General features: G+C 45.5%; 1 protein-coding gene across 1 annotated transcript in view; it reads right to left on the reverse strand.

Moving 5' to 3' along the window:
* Positions 1-27,253, reverse strand: part of MSH4 (mutS homolog 4) — a 184,508-nt gene that overhangs the window by 27,009 nt on the left and 130,246 nt on the right. The window contains exons 14-15 of the mRNA XM_029618699.1: positions 24,330-24,454; positions 12,997-13,197 (exon numbers count right to left, since the gene is read on the reverse strand). Coding sequence (XP_029474559.1) covers positions 12,997-13,197; positions 24,330-24,454 — 326 coding nt within the window. The remainder of the gene's footprint in view (positions 1-12,996; positions 13,198-24,329; positions 24,455-27,253) is intronic.

Genomic DNA, 27,253 nt, shown 5'->3' on the forward strand with positions numbered 1-27,253 from the left:
ACATATGGGTGACATCACAGGATGGAGCCCAATCACGGAACACTTTTGTCAAGGTTTCCAGAACCTTGACTGGCCCCCACTGGGCATGCCCAGCATGACACCAATCCTGCAGCCAGCAGGGGTCCCCCCTCAGTCTTGTTTAAAAGCTACAGGCAGTGCCGAAAAATAAATTAAGAAAATGTTACAAACCCAACACCACGGGGCGGCAGGTGGGTTTCGTGAGGACTAACATCCTGCTGTTCTGTGAGAACACCTGTTACAGGTAAACAACATTTGCTTTCTCACAGGACAAACAGGATGGTAGTCCTCACATATGGGTGAGTACCAAGCTGAGGATGTCAGAGAATACACCAAATGTACCCAGGTGTGCAAGGCACTAGGAGTGGGGTGGAATTTGGCCGAGGGCATCCTGAACCCTAACGGGCAGGCGGAAGGATGTTGGTACGTCACGTTGGAAATAGGTTATGAAGGACAGACTGGCCGAAGATGGAATCTTCCGGCCTTGTCCAAGCAATAGTGGGCTGCAAAGGTGTGGAGAGAACTCCAGGTGGGAGCCCTGCAAATGTCAGGAAGCGGCACCGATCGTAGGTGTACTACTGAAGTCGCCATGGCCCTCACAGAGTGTGCTTTAACATGGTCTTGAAATGGAATGCCTACTTGCTGATAGCAGTCCGCCAACCAGGAGGAGAGAGTCTGCTTACCCACAGGCTGCCCTAACTTGTTAGGAAGGAAAGAGACAAACAATTGAGTGCTTTCCCTGTGGGCAGCTGTACGGTCTAGGTAGAATGCTAGAGCCCATTTACAGTCAAGGGTATGCAGAGCCTGTTCTCCTGGATTGGAATGGGGCCTGGGAAAAAAGGTAGGTAGTATAATGGATTGATTGAGATGAAAGTCCGAAACTACCTTAGGCAAGAATTTAGGGTGAGTGCGGAGTACTGCCCGGTCCTGCAGAAGTTTAGTGTAAGGCGAATAGGTAACTACAGCCTGTAATTCACTAACTCTGCGAGCCGAAGTGATTGCCAAAAGGAAAATCACTTTCCATGTGAGATAGCGAAGGTCACAGGATTGAAGAGGCTCGAATGGTGGCTTCATGAGCCGAACAAAAACCAGATTGAGGTCCCAAGAAGGGGCCGGAGGACACAGTGGAGGCTTGAGGTGAAGCAAACCCTTCAGAAAATGTATTACAAGGGGTTGTACTGATATGGGAACACCCCCGACACCTTTATGGAAGGCGGCTACCGCACTGACATGCATTCTGATGGAAGAAGTTTTTAGACCTGACTGATAAATGCCAGAAATAGTCCAAAAACTTCGTGATTGGACAGGTAAAGGGGTCAAGGGACTGAGAATAGCACCATGAAGTAAACCTGCTCCATTTGTAAGAGTTCTCGTGGAAGGCTTCCATGAAGCAATCAAGACACGGGAAACATATTAAGGAACTATTAAGGAACTAATACAAAAACTTAGGAAAATAGAGAAAATCTGGCAAAACCACAAATCGGTAGACCATCTGACACAATATCGAAAACAACTAGCCTTTTACAAAAAAAATATCCTCGAAGCCAAAAAAACTTACTTTAGCACAAAGATAGAAAAACACATGAACAACCCCAAAACCCTATTCAGAATAGTTGATAATCTTACCAAAGACAACGCAAACTCACCAGAGAATATACCCGAAAACAGATGCAATGAAATAGCCAAATTCTTCAATGACAAAATTGAGACCCTGAGGAAAAAAATACCTAAGACACCCAAACAAGAGATTAAAATGTGTAAAAGACACGTAACACCATGGTCCGAATATGTCGAAATAACAGACTACCAGGTTGAGAACATGATCAAGAAACTAAATCCTGCCCCACACCAAATAGATTCATTACCCATAGTAGAAATAAAAAAGCTTACTGAAATCACCGCTCCTACTTTTACAAAAATTATAAACTACTCCCTAGAAGAAGGACACATGCCAGACACACTGAAAGGAGCAATCATCAAACCAATAATCAAAAAGAAAAACATGGACCCCCAAATACTAGCAAACTACAGACCAGTGTCAAACTTACCACTAATGGCCAAATTAGTCAAAAAAACAGTACAAACACATTATCTGAGCATTTAGATAATAACAATATCCTTTACCCGTCCCAGCACGGTTTCCGCAAGCACTATAGTACTGAAACACTCCTACTTGCTCTAATGGACAATATATTAAGAGGGTTCGACAACGGTAAACAATATATTCTAATATTATTAGATTTATCAGCAGCTTTTGACACAGTGAATCACATAATACTAATCAAAAGCATTGAAGAAATAGGTCTACAAGACAAAACAATCAAATGGTTCAAATCATATCTAAATAACAGAACGTTTCAAGTTCAAATTAAAAACACGCTATCAGACAAGATTACCTTGAAAACAGGAGTCCCACAAGGGACAGCACTATCTGCTACGTTGTTTAACATATATCTTCTGCCACTATGCCATCTCCTCGCTGGACTTGGAATCATACACTACATCTACGCTGACGACATCCAGTTAATCCTACCAATCGATGAAACAATTGAAAAAACAATAGGCCTAGCCATGATGTATCTAGATATAATAAAACAGCTTCTAAACCAATGGAGCTAATAATCAACATTGATAAAACCGAATTTATACTCTTAGAAAGGAAAAGCATGAACATTTCACAAACTCCAATATTTCTCAATAACAACCAACAAATCGACTTAGCAAAGAAAGTTCGAAATCTCGGAGTAATAATTAACAATGAACTAAACCTCAAACAACACATATCAATAAAGGTTAAGGAAGGATATGCTGAACTCATGATACTAAGAAAACTGAAACCATTACTATCATTACCAAACTTCCGTACTGTACTTCAATCTCTGATTTTCGCCAGCACAGATTATTGTAATGCCTTGCTACTAGGCCTAACCAACACTACAGTAAGACCTCTACAGATTTTACAAAATGCTGCAGCTAGAATTCTCACTGGAAAAAACAAGAGAGATCACATAACAGATACACTCGCCACCCTACATTGGCTTCCCATAGAACAAAGAATACAGTTCAAAGCACTGTGTTTAATACACAAACTTATCCACGACGATGAAGCAGAATGGCTGAACACAGCACTTAGAGTACATATCCCACACAGAAATTTAAGGTCAGCAAACAGAGCATGCCTTCCCATTCCTTCTGTGAAAACCACAAGACTTACCCAAGTGAGGGAACGAGCTCTGTCTCTAGCCGGACCCATATTAAGGAACTCCATGCCCCTTGACCTTAGACTCCAGAGCAATCATAAACTTTTCAAAACGCAGCTCAAAACCTGGCTTTACATACAAGCCTTCAAGAAAGAAAAATGATGCAGGAAACCAAGCAAAGATATGCGGCATAAAGCACCGAATGCCTAATTTAACGATCCTTACTGAATTATTTCAACCTTTTAACTGTAGGCAACCTTCAGGACACATTGCTATGCAACACTCAATCCCCAAATAAACACCTTATTGTTACCGAATACTAATAGCACCACCTATGTAATGTACGACCCATATTTTTTTTTATATTGGTGCCCTATTGTAAACCATTATGATGGTGAATAACTTAATGACGGTATATAAAAACTTGTAATTAAATAAATAAATAGGTTCAGAAAGGTTAAGTGGCTGAAGGATTAACCTTTCAACATCCATGCTGTCAGGGACAAGGCGTGAAGGTTGGGATGATGGAGGCATCCATCATTTTGAGTGATCAGAAGTGGGTCCATTCCCAAGGGAATATGCCTGCGAATGGAGAGATCCTGAAGTACTGGAAACCACACTTGGCGCGGCCAGTGGGGTGCTATCAGGATCATGGTTTTATTTTATTTATTTGGTGCTTTTCTATACCGGCATTCATGATACAATCATATCATGTCGGTTTACATGGAACGGGGGTACAATAAACTTACATATTAACAAAGCGAAGAGAAGCAGAAGTTACAATAAAACAGGGGTACTGGAACTGGGAGAAGAGGAAGAACAAAGCATAAGTAATTCAACGGCAAGAAGAGCAATTATTTACATTGTGCTGAATGTACAGTAATGATTGCTATGTTGAATCAGTGAGTTTCTGGAAAGGCTTGTTTAAATAACCAAGTCTTAAGCCTTTTTCTAAAAGTCACGAGGCAGGGTTCTTGTCTGAGTTCGAGGGGAATAGCATTCCATATGGCTGGTCCCGCTGTAGAGAAAGCCCGTTCTCTGGATGCTAAATGATGTGTGGATTTGGTTGAGGGGGCGTGCAGGGATCCTCTATAGGCTTCTCTGATAGGTCTGGATGAGGTGTGTAGTCTGAGTGGGAATTGAAGGTTGAAAGGGGCTTGGTTGTGGATGGTTTTGTGGATGGTGAGGGACTTGTGGAGAATTCTGAAACGTATTGGTAGCCAGTGTAGATTTTTGAGAATGGGAGAGATGTGGTCTCTTCTGCAGGAGTTTGTCAGGATTCTGGCCGCTGCGTTTTGAAGCATCTGAAGAGGTTTGATGGAGGAGGTGGTGAGACCTAGCAAAATGGAGTTGCAATAGTCTATCTTGGAGAATATTACGGCTTGGAGGACAGTTCCCTTGTCCTGACGTAAATTCACGAGACTCTTCGAGAGAAGTGGAGGGAATGTATATAGGATACCAGTTGCCCATGATAGGGAGAACACATCTCGTGGCTGATAGTGTTTGCTGCGAATGAGAGAGCAGAAGTTCTCTACTTTGTGGTTTTGAGGAGACGCAAAGAGAACTATCTGAGGATATCCCCATTGTTGGAAGATGGAGTTCGCTACTGAGGGGTTGAGAGACCACTCGTGCGGTTGAAAGATGCGACTCAGCTTGTCTGCCAACACATTGTCCACTCCCAGCAAGTAGGTGGCCCTGAGGTACATCGAATGGGAGAGAGCTTCCCCCATATCTGTGCAGCTTCATGACACAGAAGGAAGGAGCCCGTGCCTCCCTGTTTGTTGATGTACCACATGGCCACCTGGTTGTCCGTCTGGATCAGGATAACTTGATTTGAGAGGCAATCCTGAAATGCCCTGAGAGCATATCTGATTGCTCGAAGCTCCAGAAAATTTATTTGGTGTTTGGCTTCCTCTGGAGATCAAGATCCTTGTGTCTGTAGATTGGCCACATGGGTCCCCCAGCAGAGGTTGGAAGCATCGGTGGTGAGACTTAATTGAGGGTCTGGAGCCTGAAAGGGTAAGCCTTGGAGGAGATTGATCTGATTTTTCCACCGGAGTGAGTCGGTTACGTGGATAATGGTCGACAGGGGCTGAATGCTTTGAGTCCATTGTGACCGTAGAGTCCACTGCATGACTCACATGGCCAAACGGGCCATTGGGGTGACCTAAGCTGAGGACACCATGTGACCCAGAAGGATGAGAAAGTGGCGTGCAGTCGCAGAGTGCTGAGACTGCAGCTGGTGTGCAAGAGACACGATAGTGAGAGCTCGGTGTCGAGGCAGAAAAGCCTTTGCCTGCAAGGTGTCCCAAGTCTGCCCCAATGAATGACAAGGTTTAAGATGGGACTAAGTAGGATTTGTCATAGTTTACGAGAAATCCTAATGAAATTAGAGTGTGTAAGGTTAGATTGAGGGACAACAGAGCAGCTTGCTGAGTGGGAGCCCTGATTAACCAATCGTCTAGATAGGGGTAGACGTGAACACCTTGAGTCCTGAGGAAGGCTGCAACTACTACGAGGCATTTGGTGAAGACTCGTGGCACAGACACTAGGCTGAATGGAAGCACTCGGTACTGATAATGCTTGGGGCTACTAGAAACCTCAGGTATTTGCGATGAGATTGGGTTATCGCAATATGAGTGTATGCATCCTGGAGGTCCAGAGAGCAGAGCCAGTCTCCTCTTTGTAGAAGAGGAAGAGGCGAGCCTAAGGTTACCATCTTGAACTTCTCTCGCTGGGGGGTACTTGTTGAGGGCCCGTAGGTCCAGAATAGGACGAACACCTCCCGACTTTTTGGGGATTAGAAAGTACAGGGTCATATAAAGCTGATAAGCGGCAATTCGGGAGATGAGCATTGATCTGATGACCCTGCTCGTATGTCTGTTGCCGGGTTTGCTTTAGTGGACTTGAAGCAAGGCAACAGATCCCTGGCTGAATTTGCCATAGAATTTAAAACTCTTGCAGCAGAACTTCGCTGGGACCCCAGATGTCTGAAGACACTCTTTTGCAGAGACCTGGACACCTGCGTAAAGGACGAGCTGGCTGCTCGTCAGACACTGGCGGCTCCGAGACAAGGTGAAAGAACTCCAGCCTAAGGTGTTACCTGGGTTGAAACAGACCAGAACTCCTGCACTACGAATGGGCCCAGCACTTCCTGCTATGGAGAAAAATGAACCGAAGGAATCTGGCCATGGTCACTTGACCTCTAAAGAGAGAAGATTTCAGAGGAAGAATGGCCTGTGCATGTACTGTGGTCAGCCAGGCCATGATGTTTCTGCTTGCCCTATTCGTCCGGGAAACGGACAAGCCTGAGTCCCGCGGGAGGACTGTTCTTGGGCTCTACAGAGATATCTCCTCCACTCTCTCGTCCAAATTTTGTGACCCCTGAACCAGTGACGGTTCAGACCCTTGCTCTGAAGGACTCAGGGGCAGGAGGCAACTTTACTCTCAGTCGTCTTGTGGAAGACCTGAGGAGTCCATTCAGCAAATTTGAAGATCCATTTCTGCATCACAATTTGAAGTGGGATTTGGACGATTATTTACACCACCACTTCTTTTGAGGATCTTTTCAACATCCCCAGCAGTTCTACAATTACCTGCTGCTATTCATAGCGGTTGCTATGTTCACCACAACTAGATGGCGCTCTATATCTTCACTACCTTCTTGGACTTCTATTTTGAGATATCTGCCACGACCAATTTAATCGGAAGTCGTGCTGAAGGACTACAGCACTGTTTATTCCGAAGAAAAAGAAGATATCTCTAACTACCAGCCTGTTTGTCTGCTGGTGCTATCAACAATTCTGAAGAAGAAGATATTTCTAGCCACCAGCTTTTACGGTTGGTTCACTCGGAAGTCGTGCCCTGAAGCCTATGGCACTGTTGATTCCAAAAAAGAAGATACCTTTAAGTTACCAGCTCCTACATTGGTTTACTCGGAAGTCGTGCTGGAGGTTACAGCCCTGTTGATTCCGAGGATGAAGATATCTCCATCCATCAGCCTGATCATTTTGCTGGTATTGCCATCATCTCCCTTCCAGCATTCTGCGGAAGAAGTACTCAGAAGTGGACTTTGGACATTTTTCTACATCACCACTTCCACTGTAACGTCAGTGACGTCCACAGCAGCTCATCCCATTGCTGCTGATGTCATCATACATTCTTCAAAAATTTCAACATCCTTCTGTCATCATGTATAATCTACAAATTGAATTCAAGATTTGAGATTCTGGATGTTCGTACAGAGATGAGCTACTCTTGGATAAAGATGCTTCTACAGTTCCACCTTATGCATCCTTGATACCTATACTGGTACCCGAAGAGGAGATCGTCCTTTGAAGGGGGGTACTGTTGCGTTCGTGCCTGTTCTTGCCCTCGATCCACCCTCTCTACCTCTGAGGCGACGTCCTTCGGGTCTGTAGGACAGATGCTGCCACGGCTTCTCCTCGCCGTTTCTTCCTGGAGTCCCCGGGCTGGCCTGACGCTGCGGATCCGTCATATTCCTGATGACGTAGGGCGCGCGCTCCGAAGTTTGTACCAGCAAGGGCACGAACCTCGGGGGCGTCCCCCCATAGTGACGTCATCTACTTCCAACATAAAAGGTCTTTGCTTACGCTTACGAATTGAGTTAGCAAGGGTTTGATTGCGGGGATCATTCCGACCCGCTTCATTCTCCGCTGCTCTGCCTCTTCGAACTTACCAGGGTTACCCGCTCCTTGGGGGCCCCGCTCTCTCCTCTTGTTTTCAGATTGCTAGACGGGATCCGGTACTCGCTCCTCGAGGGCCTATGTCCCTGAATGCTCAGAAGACTCCCTACTGCCTGGAAGCGATCACAAACGTGAACATTGTGAGTTTCCTTTCCAGTTGCATATAGGAACCGGTACTCGCTCCTCGAGGGCCCATGTTCCTAGAACTCTGAAGACTCTCTTCTGTCTAAGATGCTATCACAGGTACGGAGATCATGAGTTATTACAGATTGCAGATAGGAACCGGTACTCGCTCCTCGAGGGCCTATATTCCTAAAACCTTACGAAGACTCAAATTTATTTCAGAAGTTATTTCATATACAGATATTGTGAGTTCTTATTACAGTCTGCCTAGAAACCATTACAGAGATAATTAACTGTGAGTTACCATCGCTCTCTCAGAGCTGTTCCTAGAACCAGGTACTCGCTCCTCGAGGGCCTAACTCTCTCTAGCTACTGAGCCTTATTATAATCTATGTGACTGTGTCATCTTTTTCTGGTTATGTATCCAGCATACCCTGTCTACTCACTATCTATGAGTCTCTCTCTACAGCTCAGCAAACCTGGAAATTGCAGTTCCAGGATCTGAGGGACGTCAGCCCTGCCGGGCACATCAGCTCACTACTGCCACCTCTGGTGGTTCTACTACCTGTCTAATGAAGAACTATCTGTGTCTGTCTCCATACTCCAGCCTAGTCAGTAGTCCCTCTCTTGATATCCTCTTGAGGGCGTTGTCTTCTGCCATCGACCCAAGGATTCACTATTCTACATTAGAGTGCTCATCTCTCACACTTCAAGAGCTGAGTACAACAACTGCTACCTTGCGGTCTACCCTCAACTGTTGCTAACATCTTCTTCCTCAGGAATTGTATTATAACCAATTGCTACTTCTTAGCAGGAACCATACAGAGGGCCTACACCTCCCTTCAGGGAGACTCTCGTATATCAGGTTGCCACTCTGTGCGGAGATTCATAACAGATACTATTTCCTCCTCTCTGGAAGAACAGATCTTAGATGGTTGCTGACCTCTCCTCTCTGGGGAGCAACTTCATAACAGCCCTAACCTATAACAGACTGTCAACTCCTAGCAGACACTCTAACAGATTGATAATTCCACCTCCTGGCGGGGTAAGCCATAACAGATTGTTAACCCGTCTCTTCAAGATTGCTAACTCCGCCTTCCTGGCGGGGAAATCGATAACAGATTGCTAACTCTGCCCTCCTGGCAGGCGGATCGCTAACAGATTGCTAACTCCACCCCCCTGGTGGGGTGATCACTAACACCGTTGAGTTGCTATAATTTTAGTGATTTTATTTGCAGAGTCAGTTATTCCTATGATTTTTTTTACTATTTTGTTTTTGTGTATGTTTATATTGTATGTTTGTATGCTATGTGTTTTAACTTTATTTGTATTTTCATTAACAGTTGGTTCTAATTGACTAATATGATTTTTAGTTTCTGACAATATTTGCCAGCATAATAATAGTAGATTCTAAGGAGGTCAGAGCCTTCCATACAGATTCCAATGTGATTTCTTGTTTCTTTACCAATTGCAAGCCTAAAGGTTGTATACCCAACACAGCCTCTTGAACATGTTTTTCCATATTCAAGTTCTCTCTATCAACTGATGAAGAAGTCCTTGGTATAGATTATGGAGTTTCCCTCCGAGCTGCACTTTTACTCTGCTGACGCAGCTGGTTGTTTCCTCCAGCTTCTCCAATACACTTATTAGCAGCTCCTTCTGCATCTTTCTCCACCCCGAGTGAAGCGAACTCTGTCACCAACTTCGGGGGACTGGCTAGCCCTGATATTTGATGCTGGTAGCCGCTTGGATGACAGGGAGTCTCTGGAGCTCCGGGGCTTAATGATGTATGAGAGTCCAACATAGAAGACGCGTGCTCAATGTCTTGCAAGGTAACGGACGGCCTACTTGGAGTAGAGATGTTCGCAGGAGAGAAAAACCCTGTTATTGTGGATTGTAGGGATGATAATGTTGGAGTAGTTGGGGTCTCTACTCGAACTTTCCCTTTACGCTTCTTATGTGGCATTTATTTAAGGAAATTTTTAAACTATAATAGTTTTTTTCTCAATCCAATTTTACTCACAGTTGAAGCATTGATGGAGGTAGAAGGGGATATAATCCTTAAATGGTAATTCAATAATAAAGATTCGATACATGGGAGTTATTAATCTAGACGAACCCGAGACCAGACGAAGCCGAACCGGACAAAGCCGCACATGCGCCTTTGTCACACGCGGCTTCGTCAGTGTGCCGGTGTCGGCTGCGCACCGCTGGAGGCAATTTTAAATACCTTCCTGAGTCTGGGGTAAATGACGTCAACGTGCAGGCAGAAAGGCGTTTCACAAGAAACAGTCCTCCGATGAAATAAGAGTGCTGTCGGGGCCAGCCACCACTTGACCCCCGGTGGAGATAATATACTCCCACTTCTCCTCAAGGAAAAATCAGAGAAGGCGTTTTAAATACCTTCCTGAGTCTTGGGTAAGTGACGTCAACGTGCAGGCAGAAAGGCGTCTCACAGGAAACAGTCCTCCGATGAAATAAAGTGCCGTCGGGGCCAGCCACCGCTTGATCTCCGGTGGAGATGATATACTCCCACTTCTCCTCCATGCTATGTGTTTTATTATGTATGCACTTTTATTAGCCACCTTAAAATTTTGATAAGGAAGCAAATAAATATTTAAATAAATAATTTTTCTTTGATGGAGAACTTGCGGCATGTAGTCACTGCCTGCTCTTGCTGCTGCTCCCACCTGGCCGGGTTGCCATTTACAAGGGAGTTTGCCCCTTTCCTTCCTATCTCACCAACCCATTTCCATCTCCCTGCCCTTCCTCCCCCACCTTCTGCTTCTCCACCCCTCTGCAGTCTGGCACTCTCATGCCTTCCGCTTGCCACCTCCATCCTCCTGCTACCACTCCCAAGCTCCTTGCTCTCTTTCTTTGTCCTGCAGCTCCCTGTTCCCTCTGGCCACACTATCACTCCAACCCCCCTCCTCTTCCCTGGCCTGCTCCAGGCCCACTCTCCTCTCTTCTCTTCCCTATCCTTATTCATCCCAGTCACAGACCTCTCACACCCACTCGCTCCCTTGCTACTAGCCATTCTCACTTCTAGCATTGAAATACAAGCAGTCTAAACAGAAAGGACAAACAGAGAGATGAGGAAAGCAAACACACACACACTCTTCATTCACTCACAGATAAAGACTATAGATCATGGAAAAAGTAATGACAATAGTAAAAACAAGAAAAGACAAGGCACTTATAACGCCTTCAATAACTATGTTAACAATCACATGAATGTTTGAACACTGTTAAACATCGAAAATTTGTAAATCATTGTGATGGCGAAACCAAACGACGGTATATAAAACTTGATAAATAAATAAATAGAACTAAAGAAAATCAACATCTAAAGCCTCCTCTCAAAAAAAATCTCTTTTTCACCTCTCTCCTCGAGCGCCTAACCAAACCTCAAAAGAGCAGGAATAAGAAGTTGGCTTTTATAGAGAAAGAAAATATTGAGTGAAGCAGTATTTTATGGCTTTGATTTGATGTTACACTCTCATACGGCATCTGATTTATTTTTCTTTGTTTTAGAAGTAGTATCCCCCTCCCTGCGTGGTGGGGACTTTGACACTTTACTACTGCGCTGCGAACAGAGATGGATACATCGCTTAGATAGTGTTTCACCGAAGGGCCTTAACAAAGAAATAGAATGGTTTCATTTCACATGACCCTGATAGGCTACAGCTTGTTCCCTATCCACATATGATTGGCCGGTTGTTCCTCGATTCTGATTGGTCTGCAGAATCTGGTTGGCGCGAGTTTTGACAGCTTTTAAGCTGCTTGCGATCTCTCTTTCATTGCACTCCATGCCAGGAACGTATGAATCCCGTCTAAAGGTAATAACGAGTGTGCATGTATTCAATTGTTTATATGTTCTGTACCATAACCATTGTTAATACAGTCCTATATAATTGTTTTTAGATTTCCTGTAAAAAACTGCGGGTATCCCTCCAGACGCAGCCGCTGGCGAAACACGGGTCCGTGTCGGGGGACCCCGAGTATCTATAAAACTGCCCTTATAACAATGGAGTTGCCGAATCTGAATGAAATAAACGTTGTCATTATACTGATTTGAAGTATTGGGACTGTATCACTTGATTCCAGCATTTGTGTTGGGTTACTACTATTTGATTGAAGGAATAAAATACTGCTTCACATATTTTCATAATCATGCCTCCTAGCCTTTCTGAATTCTGTGGTACACATTAACTATTACCACATCATTTTCACAGTAAAAATCAAGTAGTAATTGTGCCCCTAAGTCTGTACTTGAGGCAATAGATGACTTGCCCAAGGTTAGAAGCAGCAGCATTGGAACTCTGATTTTCCTGTTGTTTTTTTTACATTTTCTGCAGGCTGCTGCTCTAACCACTAAACTATTCCTCATATTTTTTGCGTTCCTTAATAAAAATATTTTTAGAAAACATGCTAAGGGGGCTTATGTAGTAGTAGCTGTGCAGTGACTCATACACATACATGCTCAGAAAAGTATTCTATGCTTTTTTAAGTTTAGCTACAAACTTTCTGAGTTCAGTGCCATTAGATGATGTCACTCAATTATGTGGTTGATCATTCTATTTGCTGACAGAGTTGGATATGTTTTCTCTGAAACCTCCTCCCTCCAACTTTGTACCAGGATCCCTTCTCCTTTAAATTTGTTTTCAATGGAAAATCTCACCTTCTTTTCCTTTACTGAAGTTTATAAAATATTTGAATGCTTTATCATAGCCCTCTTTCTTTTCTTTCCTCCATTGAGTAAATTTTGAGTATATTAAGCATTTCTTTATTGGGTTTGTTAATGCAATTTATCCACAATTATAATTACAGTGCAGTGATAACATTGAACAAATAGATTTTTCTTGTTCTCTGATAAACAAATCATTTTTCAAAGACAGTAGAAATAAATGTAGTTTTAAGAAGCATTTAAAAGCTTATCAACTGCTCACCTATCTGGGCCATAATCTGGCAAAGAGCAAGTTGTTTAAGGTATGTTGATTTTCCACTCATGTTTGGTCCAGTGATAATGACAAAATTACTGCCTTCAGTGATATAAGTGTTGTTAGAAACAGGTTTTGCCACAGAAATCTTTTCAAGAATGGGATGCCATCCCTGTTTGATTGCTAAGGTATCAGTAAATTCAGGTCGAACTAAAAAAAAAAAAAGTATAGTTACAAACAAAGGGGGTCATTTATCAAAGAGCTATATGGCATTTTCGCATGCAAAAAACACCTTTAACGCATGTGAAAGCACCACGTTTGGTGCGATGCAAATGAGAAAAAGGGGAGGATATTGGGGGTGGGTATTTTGGCCAAGTGGGCTGGGCTCACAGTTTTGCAAAGCTGTATCCCACGGCTTTAATGTGAATTTTAACTATGCTTTTTTCATTTGTGTAAAGCTGTGTGATAGGGCTTTATTGTGGTTGCAATGTTTTTTATACAAGCTGTTTTGAGATCCTGGAGAGCCAGCCAAACTATCAGGGCCCTCCTGGGGAGAGAGACAGAGAGAGAGTAAGAGAGAGCACCTAGCCATAATTCCCTCACACTAGATTGGTATTTATATCTCTATGGGAGGCCCACCTAGTCACTCGAGGTGATGTTTAGGTATTAGTGTAGGGGTTAGGGGCCACTTTGACATTCAAAGTGAGACATACGAACAGAACAGTGCTCTCTTGTGAAGATTTGATGACCTTCGGAGTGAGGAAACTCACCCAAAGATGAGATTTGCGCAGTGTTCTCTCAATCTAGCTTGATGTTACCCAGGTAGAGAGTCCATCAAGCTAGGTTGAGAGAACATTGCGCAAATCTCATCTTTGGGTGAGTTTCCTCACTCCGAAGTCATCAAAATCTTCACAAGAGAGCACTGTTCTGTTCGTACGTCTCACTTTGAATGTCAAAGTGGCCCCTAACCCCTACACTAATACCTAAACCTCACCTCAAGGGACTAGATGGGCCTCCAATAGAGATATAAATACCAATCTAGTGTGAGAGCATTATGACTAGTCTCTCTCTCTTTCTTTAAACCTACTAAACATGGTCCCCCCAGTGGCTGTATGTAGGAAATACAAGCACTTCACATAGGTATTAGCACAAACTGCCTATTACCATAAAACACACCCATTTTCCTATCACATGCAATATTTAGTGCATTTTGATAAATCCAGGCCAAAGTTTACAAACTCAATACACTTGTAATTTTTTCCCACCCAGCAGTTTCCTCTTGATCCTTTGGGCTTCCTACTCAGTTGGAATCAGGATTGCGATCTGGTGCCATGAGCCTTCATTTGCATCTACTGAAGTTCCCCCAATTTTAAATTCTTCCCAACTTACTTTAATTTAGTTATTGCTGTGATAGCCCTTGACCAGGAGGCCAAGTACTAGGGCTTTTCTGGAACCCTGCAATCATATAGGCAGTATATCTGGCCACTAGGTGTTGCCATCGCTCAATGACTATGACTCCCTCCCTCCTCTGCAATATCCCCAAGTCCTGACCAATTTGGAGAATGGAAGACCTGACCTGGAAATCATACTGAAGTCGCTTTGCATGGCACAGCACTGCCACTGAGGGCCAGCCTGAAATTTTTGTCTAGTACATCATAAAACTGTATTATGTTCAGAGTCAAGGTATCAGAAAACTTACATTCTGAAAAAGTCATTATTTCAGATGTACAGTTGGTAAAGACTCAGTACTATGAAAAATGATGTGAATAGTTTCCAACTAGTGGTATAGTGATATCTGTGGATAATCCCTATATAAGAAACTATTGGTAATTCAGAAAAAAAAAATATTCTACCATCTCAGAAATTGTGCCTCAAAAATGTAGTGGAGAAGACTGATATAGAATAAGAAGTAATAAAATGTATTTTAAAAACTCATGTGGGAGGATGATTAAGAATACATAGCAATATTATTATTACTCTAAATTTGTAACAACTTCAGCTTGAATTTGGAAAGGCAAGTAATTAAATCTAAAAAAAAATCCCTTAAACAGTTAACTCCAAATACCCAGTTTTATTGCCGTGGATTTATTATTTCACGCCCCCCCCTCCAAAAAAAAAAAACATTAAGAAGGCAATTTTAAAATCCATTTACCCTGGTAAATAGGCTGCCTAAAAACTACCCACCCCTTTTTTTATACTTTATTTTTTATCATATTTAAACATTAATAACAAGAAAAGAAACTTCTTGTTGAGAAAAGTATACAATAGGAAATAATGAAAATATTTGGAGGGGGAGGGCCACTTTGCAAGGAAAATCTAAAAGAAAACAGGAAATAAATGGAGCAGCTCATTGATTTAACAGTCCATAATTATTTAGAGACGAATACCCAAGCATAAGCCCAAGAACAGAAAATAAGGAAAATGAAAAGAAATTCACACATTCTTGGGGGGAGCCTTATCAGAAAGAAAAGCAGTCAATTGGGCGGGTTAAAAAAAAAAAGATATGTAACATTGCAGTATTTAACCAAACACTTAGCAGGATATTTTAAATAAAACATTGCGCCAATCTATAATATTTGGGATTTCAACTAAAGGAATTGCCTACATCTCATTTGGGTGGCACGAGCCACATCTGGGAAAATGCGAATTTTACAATGAAAAACAACTCACCTCTATGTTTGAAAAACAATTTCATAATCCAGTCTTTGTCCAGTTCCAAGATCAAGCTAATAACCAGAGTGGCTACATTAACCTGGACATCTCCTGTATCTTCAAAGAAAGCCGTAAGTTTCCCAGAATCTAAAGGAGTAGATGAAACTATGTCCCCAGCTAGACTTGAAGGTTTTTTCAACCGAGGTACCAGTATATAATAAACACGGGCGACCGGAGGGATGGTTTCCACTGGGATCTTTAAGACCTCAATCAAATGCTTCTGGAATAATTCTTTTGGAGAGATGGCAAATGTTGCTTACCTGTAACAGGTGTTCTCACAGGACAGCAGGATGTTAGTCCTCACATATGGGTGACATCACAGGATGGAGCTCAATCATGGAACACTTTTGTCAAAGTTTCTAGAACTTTGACTGGCCCCTACTGTGCATGCCTAGCATGGCACCAACCCTGCAGCCAGCAGGGGTCCCTCTTCAGTCTTATTTAAAAGCTACAAGTAGTGCCGAAAAATAAAATAATAAAACGAACCCAACACCGCAGGGTGGCGGGCGGGTTTCTTGAGGACTAACATCCTGCTGTCCTGTGAGAACACCTGTTACAGGTAAGTAACATTTGCTTTCTCACAAGAAAAGCAGGATGGTAGTCCTCACATATGGGTGAGTACCGAGCTGAGGATGTCCAAATAGGCACCAAATGTACCCAAAGGCGTGCAACAGGCACAACAACTGGGGTGAAATTTGGTAGAGGGCATCCTGAACCCCACAGGGCAGGCGGAAGGGTGTTGGTATGTCACGTCGTAAATAGGTTACGCAAGACAGACTGGCCGAAGATGGAATCTTGTCTTCCGGCTTTGTCTAAGCAATAGTGGGCTGTAAAAGTATGGAGAGAACTCCAAGCGGCAGCCCTGCAAACGTCAGGAAGCGGCACCGATCGTAGGTGTGCTACTGAAGTCGCCATGGCCCTCACAGAGTGTGCTTTAACACGGTCTTGGAGTGGAATGCCTGCTTGCTGATAGCAAAAGAATATGCAGTCCGCTAGCCAGGAGGAGAGAGTCTGCTTACCCACAGGCTGCCCCAATTTGTTAGGATGGAAAGACACAAATAATTGAGTGCTCTTCCTGTGCACAGCTGTACAGTCTAGGTAGAACGCTAGAGCTCGTTTGCAGTCAAGGGTATGCAGATCCTGCTCTCCTGGATTGGAATGGGGCCTGGGAAAGAAGGTAGGTAGTATAATGGATTGATTGAGATGAAACTCTGATACTACCTTAGGTAAGAATATCGGGTGAGTGCGAAGTACCGCCCAGTCCTGCAGAAGTTTAGTGAAAGGCAGATAGGTAACTAGGGCCTGTAACTCACTAACTCTGCGAGCCGAAGTGATTGCCAAAAGGAAAATCACTTTCCATGTGAGAAAGCGAAGTTCACAGGATTGGAGAGGCTCAAATGGTGGTTTCATGAGCTGACCCAAAACCAGGTTGAGGTCCCAAGAAGAGGCCGGAGGATGCAGTGGAGGCTTGAGGTGAAGCAAGCCTTTCAGAAATCGTGTGACAAGGGGTTGTACTGAGATAGGGACATCTCCGATATCTTTATGGAAGGCACTGACATGCATTCTAATGGAGGAAGTTTTAAGACCTGACTCTGATAAGTGCCAAAGATAGTCCAGAAACTTCGTGATTGGACAGGTAAAGGGGTCAAGAGCCTGAGAAGAGCACCATGACGTGAACCTGTTCCATTTGTAGGTATACGATTTTCTCGTGGAAGGCTTCCGTGAAGCAATCAAGACATAGGAGACTAGATCAGAAAGGTTAAGTGGTTGAAGGATTAACCTTTCAACATCCATGCTGTCAGGGACGGGCCTGAAGACTGGGGTGGTGAAGGCACCCGTCGTTTTGAGTGATTAGAAGCGGGTCTGTTCCCAGAGGAATGTGCCTGCAAATGGAAAGATCCTGCAGAATTGGAAACCACACTTGGCGGGGCCAGTGGGGTGCTATCAGGATCATGGTTCCCTTGTCCTGACGTAACTTCACGAGAGTCTTCGAGAAAAGTGGAAGTGGAGGGAATGCATATAGGAGAGCGGTTGACCAGGATAGGGAGAACGCGTCTCTTGGTGGATAATGTTGGCTGCGAGTGAGAGAGCAGAAATTTCCTACTTTGCGATTCTGGGGTAACGCAAAGAGGTCTATTTGAGGATAACCCCATTCTTGGAAGATGGAGTTCGCTACTGAGGGGTTGAGAGACCACTCGTGCGGTTGGAAGGTGCGACTCAACTTGTTTGCCAACACGTTGTCCACTCCCGGCAAGTAGGTGGCCCTGAGGTACATTGAATGGGAGAGGGCCTCCGCCCATATCTGTGCAGCTTCCTGACACAGAAGGTAGGATCCTGTCCCTCCCTGCTTGTTGATGTACCACATGGCCACCTGGTTGTCCGTCTGTATCAGGATGACATGATTGGACAGGCGATCCTGAAATACTCTGAGAGCGTATCGAATTGCTCGTAACTCCAGGAAATTTATTTGGTGTTTGGCTTCCTCTGGAGACCAGGAACCTTGTGTGTCTGGAGATCGGCCACATGGGCTCCCCACTCGAAATTGGAAGCATCTGTGGTTAGAGTTATTTGAGGGTTTGGCGCCTGAAAGGGCAAGCCCTGTAGAAGATTGATGTGATTCGTCCACCGGGCGAGACACAGACGGAGTGAGTCGGTGACGTGGACAATGGTCGACAGGAGCCGAAGGGACTGTGTCCATTGCAACCTTAGAGTCCACTGCATGACTCTCATGGCCAGGCGGGCCATTGGTGTGACCTGAACTGAGGACGCCATGTGTCCTAGAAGGATGAGAAAACGATGAGCAGTTGTCGAGCGTTGAGACTGCAGCTGATGCGCCAGAGATACGAGAGTGAGGGCTCGTTGTCAAGGCAGGAAACCCTTTGCCTGTAAGGTGTCCAAGTCTGCCCCAATGAACGATAAGGTTTGAGATGGGACTAAGGAGGATTTGTCGTAGTTGACGAGAAATCCGAGTGAAAGTAGAGTGTTTAAGGTGAGATGTAGGGATGACAAAGCGGATTGCTGAGTGGGAGCCCTGATTAACCAATCGTCCAGATAGGGGTAGACGTCAACACCTTGAGTCCTGAGGAAGGCGGCAACCACGACGAGGCATTTTGTAAAGACTCGTGGTGCAGATGCTAGGCCAAATGGAAGCACTCGGTATTGATAGTGCTTGGGGCCTACGAGAAACCTCAGGAATTTGGGATGAGATGGAGTTATCGCAATATGAGTGTATGCGTCCTGGAGGTCGAGAGAGCAGAGCCAGTCTCCTCTTTGAAGAAGAGGAAGCAGGGAGCCTAAGGTTACCATCTTGAACTTTTCTCTCTGGAAGTACTTGTTGAGGGCTTGTAGATCCAAAATTGGACGAACGCCTCCCGATCTTTTGGGGATTAGAAAGTACCGGGAATAGAACCAGAGGCCTTGCTGAGCTAATGGTACTGGTTCTATTGCTCTGGACTGGAGTAGGAGGGAGGCCTCCTGCTCCAAGAGCAATGAATGGTCGGATGTTTTCCAAGTCATTAGAGGTGAGGAATCCGGAGGGATGGATAGAAAGTTGAGACGATAGCCTTGAGCAATTATTGCTAGGACCCAGTGGTCCGAGGTGATTGATTGCCATATGTTGTTGAAATGGCACAAGCGGCTTCCCACTGGGACATTTGGTAATGGAATCTGGCTGCTGCTCTCTATGCGAGAGTCAAAAACCAGAAGCAGGGCCCTGTTGGGGGGCTGTCTGTGGCTTTTGCTTTCGGGTTTGATGAGACTGTGATTTGAGGAATGGTCTCGCAGAACGGCATCTGGCTGCTGGCGGGTAGGACTTCTTTGGTCTATAAAAAGACTTTTTAGAGTCCTTCCGGAAAGGCTGTTTAGAAGAATAATCCGAAGGTATCAGAGAGAGCTGTCTGAGAGTCTCATGATGGTCCTTTAGTTCAGCCACTGTCTTTTATTTATTTATTTATTTAACATATTTATATACCGTTTTACCAATCAAAGATTGAAAAAAGCGGTTTACAGCCATAAAAATAAAATCAAATGATAATAAATTCAAATAAAAATAAAAATATAAAGATAGAATAAAAATACAAATAATATCTTGATCAATAAAATTAAAATCTCTAAAAGAATAGGACTAACTATTACATTATAAAAGCAAGGAAAGAGAACTTGAAGAATTAACAAAAGAAGCCTAAAATGGATAAATAGTAGAAACGGTAGAATTCCCTAAGTTGATCCACTATTGTACCTGTTCTAAACTCCCAAAAGCTTCCTTGAACAAATAGGTTTTTAAAGCTCTTTTAAACTCCTTTCTATTATGAATTTGTCTCAAGTCATCGGGTAGAATCTGCTCACCAAAGAGATTGTCTCCTGTGCAGGGGAGGTCTGACAACCGCTCTTGCACTTCCGGACGAAGGTCTGAAGACTTGAGCCAAGCCCATCGTCTTGCTGAAATAGAGGCTGCAGATACTCTGGTTGCAGTGTCAAAGATATCGTAACATGATCTAATCTCATGTTGCCTGCCTCCAAACCCTTATTAAGTAGGGTGTGGAACTTTTCTGGAAGTGACTGAGGCATGGAGGTTGTCAAGTCTTGTAGTTGCTTAAAAATGACCCTATTATATTGGGTCAATTATAGTTGGTAAGCAGAAATTCGGAGGATCAGCATTGATCCTTGAAAGACTTGGCGACCAATGCTATCCAAAAACCTTGTCAGAGGGAAAGGAAGTATGAGTTTTTGACCTTTTTGCTTTCTTTTGCGCAGATTCAACCACCACAGACCTGTGATCCAACTGAGGCTTTTGAAAGTAGGTAAAGAGACAGTTTTTCTGTGGACTGGTGCAATGGAGCCAGGATGTTCCCAGTTCTTTTTGAGAAGGTCAAGAAGAACTTGATGGATGGGGATGGAGGTGATTTCCTTGGGCGTGTCCAGGAATTGAAGCAACTCCATCATTTGATGTCTGTCGTCCTGTTCCATCAGTAACTGGAAGGGGACCAATTCAGACATGTTCTTCACAAAATTTATGAAAGAAAGGTCCTCTGGAGGAGAACGCTTTCTACTTTCAGTGGGTGAAGGTGGTATCATAAGGATCAGCACCTGTCACTCTAGGAACTGTAGAGGGACGGGGTAGTTGGATACCTGAAGGTTCCGGTTTAGGCTCTGAAGGCATCAGAGGAATAACCAGAGGCACCGATGAAAGCAATGAAGGCCTTGGCGCAGGCATCAATGGCATCGGTGGATGGCTCGATGGCACCGATGGAGGTATCGGTATTGATCTCAATGGCTGAGGCAGAACTCCTGATGGAGGGATGCGGAACGGTGTTTCTCCTCCCGATGATAAAGTCAGCGGGAAGGGCACCGGAGCCATCGGTGACCTGAGGTCCACTGGTGGAAAAGTGGCAATAAGCGATTCCATCCTCGATAGCAGCGGTGCCAATGCTGCTGGAATCGGGTCGGTGCTCGGTTCCATTATCGGTACCGATATCGGTGCTGGGGGAACCTGGAGTCTGTGCATCGCCTTGTCGATGGCCACCTGAACCATCTGGTCCAGTTCTTCTCGGAGACCTTGAGCAAGCAGCCCCGGCTCCGGAACAGAAGGAGGCAGAGGCATAGCCAGAGGGACCACCCTTAGAGGCGGAGTCGCAGCTCCCGATGCCCTTTCGGGTGAGGATTGCCTCGGTGACCCAGTCGCTGAAAAGGTCGATGCCTTTTCTGGACGGGGTTTCTACGGCGGCGGCTCGGATGATGACGAGGTCGATGATTTCGATGCCCCGAGACTTTCGGTGCCGATGGCAATGTTTCTCCTTACGATCCCCTCGGTCCTGAGGGGGAGAAGAGGGTGTCGAAGGCTGAGAAGTGATCGACGCCAGGTGGTCACCAGTCGATGCTGACGCAACGTTGACGGTGCCGGTTCAGATGACATTGATGCAATGGACTGAGTCAGGGTTTGAGCACGGAAGAGAAGTCCCATCTTCTCCATTCTGGCCTTGCGACCTTTTGGTGTCATTAGGGCACATTTGGTGCAGGTCAACATATCGTGCTCTCGTCCAAGACACATTACACAGACTTTATGTGGGTCTGTAATGGACATGGTACGAGTAAAGTCCGGACACCGACGGAACCCCGACGCCATGGCCATAGAAAAATCGAGCCGCGGTACGGTCGACGGCCAGTAGGCCGCGAGGGCCAAACTCGAATGTAATTGACGGAAAACGGGTAAAAACTTACCGGAGTACCGCGGACTGAAAAAAGTTAACGGAGGGACCCCTGTGGGGCAATTTAACTTTAAATAATTCCGTGAGAAAAATTCCTGTCAGGAATCCTTGCAGAGCTCCTTAACCGCGTGGCTACTGCTGCGCAGAAAAAAGAAGACTGAAGAGGGACCCCTGCTGACTGCAGGGTTGGGTGCCATGCTGGGCATGCCCAGTAGGGGCCAGTCAAAGTTCTAGAAACTTTGACAAAAGTGTTCCGTGATTGGGCTCCATCCTGTGATGTCACCCATATGTGAGGACTACCATCCTGCTTGTCCTGTGAGAATGAATCAGTCGTAAGAAAATAAGTTAAACAAAGATTTTTAGCTTTGCAAATATTTGAGAGATTCAAGTTTCCTGTTGATGGAGGAGTCCTCTTTTATTAAAGCGGAAACATGTGTTTGCAATTGTTCCACTTTCTGTTCTACTACTTCTATTCTTTTGGAATATTCAGCCAAGGTGTTACTGGGGTAGACCCTTGGACTAAGATGAGGTTGACGCTACACTGCAGCTCCTCGTCGTCGGCTGGCAGAACTGGCTGGTGCAGACACCCAACAGTGACCTTCACCAATACCAACCCTCGTTCCCCGCAGGTTGAGCCCTTGGGTACCTGGGCCAGCTGGACTTAGGTGCAGGTCTCCAGAAGCTAAGAATCCCATGAAGGACAGAAGGCACAAGCAGAGTCAAGGCGTTCCTAGGGTCAGGGCAGGCAGCGATCCAACGAAGACTGGGAGACATACCAAGAGGCGAGGCAGGTAGCAATCCAGCAGAGTCCAGAAGATGTACCGAGAGTCGGGGCAGGCAGTGATCTAGCAAAGTCCAAAAACAGTTCGAGGTCAAGGCCAAGAAGCAATCCAGTCGAAGGCGAGGGAGACAGAGTCAGGAACACGGAGTCAGGCAACTAGCTACTCACAGGGAGCTCAACCTGTTACTGAGGCATGGACTGCCTTAAATAGTCTGGTGGGCTGATGTCATCAGAGAGGGCCACGGGAACTTTCCCACCATGGGCCCTTTAATTTCTGCAGAGAGGCTTGCATGTGCACCTAAGGACTTGCTAGCGGGGCCAGACTTCAGCAGCATGGGCGATGGTTCTGGGCCACGAAGAAGGTCAGCGTTGGCGGCGTCTCCCTGCCACTGCGAAGGAAGTCGGGGTTGGTCCGGGGTAGCACCGGGTAAGTGAGGCCGGCTGCGGAGTTCCACGGTCGGCGAGCACAACACAAGGCTTTCTCCTGAACCATGAGATGCAGGATAATATCTTTAACAATAGTAGCAACCTGGGAGATCTGAGAGAACAAAATTCTCCCTAGGTCATCAATAGCCAACCATATTGTTTCCAAAGAGAATACTTGTCGTTTTAGAAGTGAAAAAGCAAACTCTGAAGCCTCACCCGAAATGAGCTGTGAAGAAGCTCCCTCCTGAAAAATAATCAGTTCTTGGGTTTCTGAGTGGGTAAACACCAGCGACCTGACCACCTTTCCCTCAGCACCACCGGACGTCAGCACCGCAGTGGAGTCCATCCGAGTCTTCCTCAGCATGTCGGTCTGGATGATGTCATCGACTGGGGACAAAGACCTTCCTTCAGTCAGAAATGCCTGAGTGCTTCTCTCCTCTGGACTCAAAGAAATCGCTAATGCTACAGGGGACGATAATGGGACTTTCCCTGCCGTTTCACTGCAAGGCAGACTCACGGAGGCGTCGGGCTGTGTGCTCTCCAGAACGACGCAGCGATTGATTGTTCCCTGTGCAGGAGTATCTGAAGGCTCGGTCGGGTAAGTTCTTACTTTCCCTTTCCATTTGACCAAAATGCAAGTAAAGAATATTTAAAAAATGAGGAGAAAGTGAATTGACTCAAGAGAAATCAATGTGCTACCGCCATCATACTCCGCCCCCCTGCCCACCCTTTTCCTGTACAAAACTGCATGTGGGGATCACCATTACATATACTTTTAGCCAGGTGAAAAGTAGATGGACTCAGATGTGCGATTAGGTTGGTAGAGGCAAAAATGCACACAGTTTTGTATTTTCAAAATTATGCATGTTGTTTTTCAGGGAAAATGTATCTGTAGGAAAAGTGCAGCTCTCTGTGTGCACTTTTCCCCTAAGTAATTTTCAAAGGAAAAGTGCATCCCCTCTGGGGATAGGGCTGTACCTAAAGTATGTTCTGAAGTGCCAAAGAGCAGAATATAAATCAAATAAATAAAAATGATACTTTTCTTTTAAGAACTGGTGTAAAATCCACATGTAAAAGTACCCATGGACTTCACAACTACCTGCATAATTTTAAAAATTGCTCCTTAACTACTATGAATACAATTTGCTTAAACTAATACATTTCAAGTTTCCATTTCTAGATTGTCCTTAACTTTTAGTATTATTAGGAAGTTAACCTACCATAGTCAGAGAGAGTACAGGCATGGGCAAATGATAGTAGCATATCCAGCATTGAAACCGTGTCAGACAGTTTATAGAGGCAATGGATGTGTTCATATATTTCACTAAGTAGTTTACATATGACCCTATAAAAAGTTCAAAGAACAGTACATTTATTTTTGATCTGTATTCTCTACTGCATTGTTTTACAAACTTGAACACACGAACTGCAATTATGGGTTATTTGCATAGAAAAATGCATAAGAATGAGAAAGTACTACCGTGTTTCCCCGAAAGTAAGACAGCGTCTTACTTTCTTTTTACCCCAAAAAGTCCCACTATGTCTTACTTTCAGGGTATGTCTTATATTGGAAAAAACCTGTAAGACATCCCCCGAAAGTAAGACGTAGTGTTCAAAAAAAAATTATTTTTAAATACCTGTCGGAGGGCCGCGTGGGTCCAGGCGGCCGGCGGCGGTAGCCGGGTGGTCGCGTGTTAAATCTAGGCCGCGGGCGGGTGGGCGCTTGTTCCCGGGGGGGGGGGGGGGGGGGGGGGGGGGGGGGGGGGGGGGGGCGGGTGGACGCGCGTTAGTTCGAGACGGCCGGCGGGCGGCGGGTGGTCGCGTGTTACATCTAGGCCGGGTCGCACAGGCGCGCATTCATTCACTGCCGGTGGGGGCTGCCTCGGCAGCCCCCACCGGCAGTGAATGAATGCGCGCACAGGCCCACAGCGCCTGTGCGACCCGGCGCTGGGGGCTGCCGGTGGGGGCTGCTTTCGGCGCTCAAGGCAGTCACATGCTGTGTCACAGCATGTGACTGCCTTGAGCGCCGAAAGCAGCCCCCACCGGCGCTCAAGGCAGTCACATGCTGTGTCACAGCATGTGACTGCCTTGAGCGCCGAAAGCAGCCCCCACCGGCAGCCCCCAGCGCCGAATCGCAGGGGTCGCACAGGCGCTGTGGGCCTGTGCGCTGGGGGCTGCCGGTGGGGGCTGCTTTCGGCGCTCAAGGCAGTCACATGCTGTGTCACAGCATGTGACTGCCTTGAGCGCCGAAAGCAGCCCCCACCGGCAGCCCCCAGCGCCGAATCGCAGGGGTCGCACAGGCGCTGTGGGCCTGTGCGCGCATTCATTCACTGCCGGTGGGGGCTGCCTCGGCAGCCCCCACCGGCAGTGAATGAATGCGCGCCTGTGCGACCCGGCCTAGATGTAACACGCGACCACCCGCCGCCCGCCGGCCGTCTCGAACTAACGCGCGTCCACCCGCCCCCCCCCCCCGGGAACAAGCGCCCACCCGCCCGCGGCCTAGATTTAACACGCGACCACCCGGCTCCCGCCGCCGGCCGCCTGGACCCACGCGGCCCTCCGACAGGTATTTAAAAATAATTTTTTTTTTGAACACTACGTCTTACTTTCGGGGGATGTCTTACATTAGCCGACCCCCCTAAAATTCCCACTACGTCTTACTATCAGGGGTGTCTTACTATCGGGGAAACACGGTACTTACCTGTTAATTTCCTTTTCTTTCGTATAGTCAGATGAATCCAGAACCAGTGGGTTATGCACCTCTACCAGCAGATGGAGACGGAGTGACATCAGCCTGCCAGTATTCTTTTCAAAAGCCAACTGTGGACAGACTAGCAAAAACTTGATTAATAACGGATAGCCACTGCAGTACTCAGCCAACAGGAAACACTGAGCTCAGACAAAGAATGCCTCAACACTAGTCTAGGGACTGGACTAACACTTACCAGTAAAACTTGAAACACGTCGCCACACAGAAGGACCATATCACAATAATTTGGCAGCCAAGGGAGGGAAGCTGGATTCATCTAACTATACTAAAGAAAAGGAAATTATCAGGTCAATAGTAATTTCTCATTTCTTCATGTCTAGTCAAATGAATCTAGAACCAAGGGATGTACCCAAGCTACTCCCGAATAGGGCGGAAGGCTGCTCGCAGCCCAGTCAAAACCGCACGTGCAAAGGCTGCATCCTCTTAGGCCTGCACATCCAGATGATAATACCTGGAAAAAGTGTGTAAGGAGGACCATGTTGCAGCTCGGCAAATGTCGATAACAGACAACAATTTAACTTCCGCCCATGGCACTGCCTGAGCCCTAGTGGAATGTGTGCGCTAACCTGACTAGGCAACAGCTATAACGCATCCACATCTGCGACGTGACCACCACTTTAATCCAGCGAGCTACTGTAGCCTGCAAAGTTGGTTCGCCCTGTTTACTACCACCATGAAAGACAAACAGGCAATCCACCTTCTGGAAAGGTTTAGAAACTTCCAGATACTTTACAATATATCTCTTGACATCCAAGGGTTGCAACAGGTGATATTCCTTTGCATCTCTTTCCCTATCCAGGGACAGCATGGAAATGGACTGATTCAAGTGAAAATCCAAGATCACTTTTGGGAAAAAGAAAGGTACAGTACACAGCTGTAATGCCCCTGAAGTCACTCAGAGGAATGGCTCCCAGCAAGATAAGACTTGCAGCTCTGAAATTCTACATGCAGAACAAATCACCATAAGAAACACCATTTTCAAGGTCAATAACCACAAGGCAAGGTTACGCATCAGTCTAAACATAGGACCCGCTAAGAAATCCAAAACAAGATTAAGATTCCACAAGAGCACCGTTACTGCAAGGAAGGATGAAGATGTTTCAATCCTTTCAAGAAATGGGCCATATCCGGATGAGCTGACAAGGGACCACCATTCACCTGACCCCTGAAACAGGCAAGAGCTGCTACTTGCACCTTTAACGAATTAAGGGCCAACACTTTATTCAATCCATCCTGCAAAAATTCTAAAATAAGCGGGATCTTAACTGAACAAGGAACACCACCTCAATCTTCAAACCAAGCCTCAAATACTCGCCAAACCCGCACATAGTCAAACTTCCTCCAGCTATGAAGATTCATAATGCTTTCCACACA

The sequence above is a fragment of the Rhinatrema bivittatum genome, chromosome 10, assembly GCF_901001135.1.
Source record: "Rhinatrema bivittatum chromosome 10, aRhiBiv1.1, whole genome shotgun sequence".
In the NCBI taxonomy this organism is placed as follows: domain Eukaryota; kingdom Metazoa; phylum Chordata; class Amphibia; order Gymnophiona; family Rhinatrematidae; genus Rhinatrema; species Rhinatrema bivittatum.